Source organism: Cyclopterus lumpus, chromosome 14 (assembly GCF_009769545.1).
Source record: "Cyclopterus lumpus isolate fCycLum1 chromosome 14, fCycLum1.pri, whole genome shotgun sequence".
NCBI lineage: Eukaryota > Metazoa > Chordata > Actinopteri > Perciformes > Cyclopteridae > Cyclopterus > Cyclopterus lumpus.
Window position 1 is genome coordinate 12,359,709 of NC_046979.1, and position 7,171 is coordinate 12,366,879.

A 7,171-nucleotide genomic window follows, 5' to 3' on the forward strand; every position below is an offset into this window, starting at 1 on the left:
GAAGAGCTGTAGGAGCACTTGATGACCTCCGCAGGCTCGGGAGGAAACGGGAGCAAGAGGAGGCTGAAAGTCTCAAAATGGGTGAACTCCACATGGCCCTGACGTATAGGTCTCAAAGTCAAAAGTCAAAGAATGAGAGGGCTCTTGTGACGTTCAGTGAACGGCAGTGACTTTTTAAGATCAGTCAGACTTTTGCTCCTTGCCTCTTAGAGAAGCAGCTACCAGCAGCTTCCATTATTCTGGACCAGCAGTCCAATGGAGAAAAGGCCATATCAGCTCAGAGGGAAGTGTATGACGATCACTCATGAGTGAACTTCAGACTAAGCAGGACTCTTATCGTCTGTGAGAGGCAGAATGACAGCAAGAAGAGCATGTGACATGTTAACTCTGCTTCCTCCCCGGAGTCGTTGTGACTTCACATCTCATACGGTCCATTGGACCTGGAGGTGTCTGATGCCTGGTGAACCGGCTTCCCGCGTTGGCCCTGCTGATCGCCCCGCCCCCCCCTCCTCTCTACATCCTTCTGTTTAATGGATTGGAGGTCCATTCATACATTGTCATATTCATGTAATGTGTTTATGTAACTCTGTAATGCTGTTCATTCTGTACACATGACATCTATTGCTTCTGTCCAACCTGTGAAAGGTTATTTTTGGGGAGTTTTTCCTGATTCGATGTGAGGTCCTGGTACAGGGATGCCGTATGTGTACAGATTGTAAAGCGCTCTGAGGCAAATTTGTAATTTGTGATATTGGTCTATACAAAATAAACTGAATTGAATTGAAAAATGTCGCAGCTGTGCGTGGTGTCTGTTAAACTTTAAAAACTGTGGCGAGCTCAATTTAAAGTGTCGGTGGTCCACACTGCTGTATGTGTAAAATACATAATGGCATAAATCGGCTTGTTTTGATCTGACCTGAAGGGTTTTCTATAACATTTAAAGTTGTAACCCTTCCTTTTGCCCCAAATTAACTTTTGACGAATGTTCATGTTTAGAAGCAATCCTCATAAAATTAGGAAAAGTCACGCGGTATCAAGCTGATGTTGTTTGTTTGAGCTGTTAGATAAGACCCTAGGGCTTCAAAACATTAGGGTTAGGCAAGTGAAGCCAGGCTTATGTTACAGAGACTCAAGTAGGAGTACAGCTCTGTGGGAGAAAGATAAAAACACAAACAAAATGAAATCAAGTCAATTTTCGAGCGCTAATTTTTTATTCTCTTGTCTCAGAAAGGAGATATAGGGAGGCTTAGCTGACCGAAGTCACGCTGGTCTTTGGGATGTGAAGTGAAACAGCAAAGAGACAGAGGATCAGCTGCCTGTATCCAGCTGGATGAGTAGCAAGCGAAGCATGATTGCAGAACAATCTCTATGAAACCATCACAATCAAAGGAAAAAATGAAATCATTAAATGAATAACTTCTAATTTTTTCATATGTCCAGAGGTTTAACTTCTCACCTTTGCTGAAGTGATGAAGAAATGAGTGCTGTAATGTTTATTCAGACATTTAGCATTGATTTTCAAAGCAAATGAGGGGGGGGGGGGGGGGGGGGGGGGGGGGGGGGGGGGGCGACATATATTCACGCCCACAGAGAGTCAAACCTCCAGCACTCTAGTGCGTCATCGGCCCAATCAAAAGGACAGAATGAGCCCCCAAAGAGGCTGTCACATCCAAACTGTAAAATCAAACAAAAGTGTGTGATGATGACCAACTGTTGTAGCACGGATAATACAAAAAACCCTTCAAAAGAAACTCATTATATTGCCATGCCCTTGGTTTAATGCACCTTGAGGATATAAAAGACCCTTTTTGTTGTAAACCAGGGAGAACGCTGCTATTCGGACAGGGCTTTGCCCTTCGCTGATCAGCAGAGCAGACAAACAACTGGTCTATGCAGGCACAAGACACAGGCAACGCAACCTCAACCTAAGGTGTGTGTGTGTGTGTGGGCGGGGGGGCATAGAGTTATAGGCTGCAGGGATAGTTTCAAGCCAATACGACGCTTTTGGATGCTACCTTGGAGCCGTCTGAAGTGAACGGCGTTCCAGAGGGACGCCGTTCAATGGGCTCAAATAGGAACCACAAAGAGCCTCAAGCACCAAGGCCGAATCCCAAAGGTGATGCTGGATTTAGTCCCTTTTAAGAACGCATGGCGAGAGAGAGAGAGCGCCTGGTGTCACCCCGTCAAAGCCCAAATGGGCGATAGCATAGCAAATATAACCAAATAGACCTTAATCCTGGTAAAGGAGAGTCTAGCTTCCTGCAGCTCCTGAATGAATATCCATACATCCACAATAAAGCACTGAAATGGTCGTATGTTACAATCCAGGCTTTAAAGGATAATGCCCTCGCTCTCTGGATGGATGCCACCACTTGAGGGCAGAAGTATAGCCATTATATTTGACTTCTCAACAGGTGTGCATGCCACAGCACCCCAGCAATCATGGATGCCATCCCGCCGACTAGCTGCAAAAACCGCAGTTTGCATCCCAACTGAAACTGAGCGAGTTTTCCTGTCCTAGAAAATATAAACTGAATGCTCCAGAGCTTCATCCTCTGACGTGCCATGCATTTCCAAACCGATGTCAAGCGTGTCATCATCATCATGGTATGCGGCCGGCCCCCAGAGGCTGGAGGGGACTCACGGCGGGCTCCGACTCAAACTCCTCCATGTGGTCTGACTCGGACGATGCCGGATCCCTCGGAGGGGATGCTGCAGATATCGTAGCTTCTTTAGTTGTGGTTATAGAACCTAACGTTCTATAACCACGTTTAAAGCAAAATCAGAGGAGAGGTCTCACTTAATTAGGTTTTATTTTAAATTCATCCAATGAAAATACATGTTATGGAGGTGATAGATAGATGATAGATAGATAGATGAAATAGATCTTTTAATTGTAGGGTAAATCAATCTGCTCCCTACCAACTCAAATCATAGCAACCCACTTAGAAATGCTGCTTCACAGTTTCTTATTTCCCAGCATCAATCTTAGCCTAAATTACAATCAAATCAAATAGAACACTATGAATCTTCTAACCCATCCAAACATCCCAAACACACATAAGCTGGAGAGGCCCGAGGACACAATGGCAGGAGCTTGCATCTGATTGTGAGTCTGACAACCTTCCAGTTGCCAGCTGTCAATTTGCCAGATTTTGATGCCATCTGGGCAGCAATTTGAACCAGCGTCCTCCGGTCTGCTAGTGCGCGCCTCTATTTTCTGCCTAAGTTGCCCACCTGTTGGCTGTGTTGCTCAGCAGGAAATACAGAATGCAGGAGATTGCCGACTATATGAAGACAAGAATAAACTCAGCTCCAACATGTCTTTCTATCTCAATTACATAAAAGACACTTTCAACACTTTCTCTCAGTAGGGAGGCATCACTTTTCCAATTAGTCCCTGGTGTTCTCTGTATTATTACACTTGTAGCTATTTCTAAGGAAATTAACTATCGCTGTGCAATTAACGTAGGCGTGTGTGTGTTTGTGTTTGTGTGCATGCGTATGTCTGACCTCTTCAGCCTCAGCGGGATAAAGTAGATTAGCTAGAAAAAGAACTCAACATACCTTGTTGCCTGGATACAAAAAGCATCATTAAGCCCAATTATCAGCCACTTCAGCTGACAATGAACAAGCTTCATCACAGTTTTGCAAACAACATATCATTGACGACAGCAACCTATACAGAAAAATGATGGCAGAGTTAGAAGAAATTAGAGTAGAGAGACGGAGACTGAGCGAGCAGGCGGGGACTCAGTGTTCCTGGACGTTTCTACCAAATGACTCACGAGAGACACATTTTCAGCTGAAAAATTAGCAAATTACAAGTTGAAATTGGAGTTACAAAATTACAAGTGCACCTTTATTTCCCGTTATCAGCAATTCAAATGAAAATATTGGTAAATTATTTCAGGAATATTTTATGATTAAGGAAGAGTGACCTAATCAAGCCCCTCTGAAAGGTTTTCTGCACCTCTCTATCACATGTTCTGTACATATGAATTAGATTTTGGTGTTAAAAAAATGTATATGAAACTGATGATTGAGGATGGCAACAAACTGATAAATAGCTAGATCGTAGCAGAATGAGGGAATGGCAATGTATGTGCAGTGAATATTAATACTCAACTCTGAAAAGTTGCAGGAGAGAAAGAGACTACAAGTCAACAAAAGTGGCGAGACAGTTTCTCATATCGCTGGGAAGACCACTGGGAGTGTTTGATAAAGAAAACAGAGTTGGGGCAAGAGAGCGTGCAATCACAGTGGAAGAAAGAGAGCGGCCTGACTCTTCCTTCCTTATTATGCTGTGCATCTCCCTGAAGGTGCAGTGGGCCCTAAATTAAAGAGCGCTCCTGTCAACTGTATCATCCAGAGAGACAAACGGAGAGAATAAAAGGGAGTGAATAAGTTCAGAAGGAAGGAGTTTGGAGACAGAGTGGCTTGCTTCAGCTTCAAAGGCGACGCTGCTCAATTAGAGATTAATAAGAAACGTTGTGCGCCAACAAGTGTCACAGGCTCAAAATGAACTGCTGGCAAAGCCTGTTACTGACAATAGTCGGCAAAGTCACATCTTTATCTCACATCACCATTAATAAGCCCTGCTCTTCAACTGCAATAAATGTCTCACAATACTTCTCTGTAAAGGCTTCGCACTTTGTGTCTACACTCGGAGCAAATGGCCATTTGGAGTCGCTAAAGTCCAGTAAAAGATAAGTTCATGTTGACCAACCCCCCTTTTATAGTTTGATGTTATTCTATAATGTTTTAATGTGATCTACAAATAGTTTTTTGTATGTATTCAAAGTGGGTTGAATTTATGAACGTTGTTAGTGGCCAGAAGTTACCATTGCTCATGGCTGATGCTTCCAACGCATAACGTTACACATATCCATCCCGGCCTCGCATGTAAACCTTAATGTTGCGGTAGTATTTTCGACCCAAAGAAATATTTATACTGTATTTTGTCGTATTGTAGCTCACCTACCTGGGCAAAATACACCGTTTGTAAACTAAGCTCTGGAACAGGCACAAACACATAAATACAGAACGGTAAAACTACCAAATGTTTACATTTTGAATTAGGGGGCTTTCCGTATTTACCAAACTAGCTTCCTCGTGAAAAATGGTCTATTAACTGTGCCACACATGAAGTTATTGCATCTCATTGGCTCACGGTAACATCATACAGTTCTGGTATACTCTCCTGAATATAATGTGGCGAGGGACACATATCGTACGGCGAAATGCATAACCATGAAATCAAGGGGAACGAGGGGAACGAGGGGATAGGGGAGCAATGAGCGCACACAACTCTGAGCCAAAAAGTGCACCTGCTTTCATTCTGGTCATGGGCAATCATTCCTCCCTTTGAAGAGTCTTTCTCCGACCAAATCAAGACACAATGCTGGTCTAACCCAAATACATAACAGCCCCCCTGTCTCTCACCAACACAAAGACTATGTGCGTTTCTACTCCGCAAAGCACAATCACACCCTCTAGTCAGTTTGGTGCCTTGAAGTCATTTGCAGTGGAACATTATTAGCAGTATTAATATGCAGTGGAGGAGGGTAGGCTATCAGCTGTCTTTGTGAAAGCTGATTATGGGGAGTTTAATTTCATCAGATAAGAATGCCTTGGTTTATGAACATATACGTGGCTTGACAGGCCTTCAATGAGACAAGCACTCCCCCTGCTGTTACTCCTTATTATAGCCCGGTCAGTACAGCTCCCAGTCATGTTTGAAGACCACAACACACCAGCGTTCATAGATTTTTGTTTGTGATTTGATCGAAAATCATCCTCACATTTCACATTGACACTAACTTTTAGTAATCAAGCAACCCTTCATATTCTGTTTATATATGTTTATATGGAGGCTGCACGGTGGTGTAGTGGCTAGCACTGTCGCCTCACAGCAAGAGGGCCGCGGGTTCGATTCCCGGTCGGAGCGGTCCTTCTGTGTGGAGTTTGCATGTTCTCCCCGTGGCAGCGTGGGTTCTCTCCGGGCTCTCCGGCTTCCTCCCACAGTCCAAAGACATGCTGCAGGTTAATTGATCTCTAAATTGCCCATAGGTGTGAATGTGAGAGTGAATGGTTGTATGTCCCTACATGTGCCCTCGATGGACTGGCGGCTTGTCCAGGGTGTCCCCTGCCTTCGCCCTATGTCAGCTGGGATAGGCTCCAGCGCCCCGCGACCCTAATGAGGATAAGCGGTATTGAAAATGGATGGATGGATGGATGTTTATATGGGTATTTATGGGTGTCTTATATATATTTCACACATTATAACATAATATGACATGTTGATACTCCTTGCTTGTTTCATTGCTGGAAATACATGCACATCTCTTTCCAAGTTAGAGTTTATTATCTCCATAACCCTAAAAACAAGTGTTTTCAGATATTTATTGTGCAACTTACCGGCAGATGGATGAGGTAATCCATCTAGAGCAATGGGGCTCCAAGAGGGCAAAAGAAAAGATAATTATTGCAGCAACTATTGTTTGAGAGAAGTTTGTTTTCCATCTGGGGGATTCTGAAGAAAATTGTTGGCTCTGAATCAGAATTATAGAAGTGCTCTCAGTCTTCCTCTTAATCTCAGCCAAAACTGAGGATGTGGGGGAAAGCTCTTTTGTCAGCAAGCATCTGCCATGCTGAAGTGTCCTGGAGGGAGAAAATAAATCCATGGCAGCTTCAGCAAACAAAAGAGAATTTCTTATAAAGGCCATATATACATTATAAATGTTGAAGTATCTTTCTGTTGCTTCGCAATAAATTTCACTCATCTTTTTGTTTATCTCATGCAAATCTATGCAGGACATCAGCCAGGATGTCAGGGATGGACGTCTCGTCGGTGGACCACAATGACACTGGAATCCCTCCACTAGACGATGGGACCTTCCTCCGCTTCTCCCCAACCTCTGCTTCCACTTCCGCGGCCGCCCCGTCACCAGGACGTCAGGGCAACATTTATGTTTATGTGTGGCTCTTCCTCGGCCTGCTGGTATTCCTGCTGACGCTGCTCATCATCTCCCTCCATAGGCTGAAGAACATCATCTCCTCCTCTTCATCTGTCCCTGACTGCAGCAGCGAGGGAGGGAGCTCCTTCACCAACATGGAGATCTGTAGCATCTCATCTCATAGGTCCACCATCTCCTCATTATCCACCTGA

General features: G+C 44.1%; 1 protein-coding gene across 1 annotated transcript; it reads left to right on the forward strand.

The window, feature by feature from the left end:
* The first annotated feature begins 6,829 nt into the window (after nucleotides 1-6,829).
* LOC117743125 (serine-rich and transmembrane domain-containing protein 1) lies at nucleotides 6,830-7,171 on the forward strand. The gene has a single exon (XM_034550913.1). It carries the CDS (start codon nucleotides 6,830-6,832, stop codon nucleotides 7,169-7,171), a length of 342 nt encoding a protein of 113 aa, XP_034406804.1.

Excerpts from the sequence above, each read along its gene's own strand:
- LOC117743125 (XM_034550913.1), top strand. The coding sequence starts at position 6,830 with ATGTCAGGGATGGACGTCTCGTCGGTGGACCACAATGACACTGGAATC.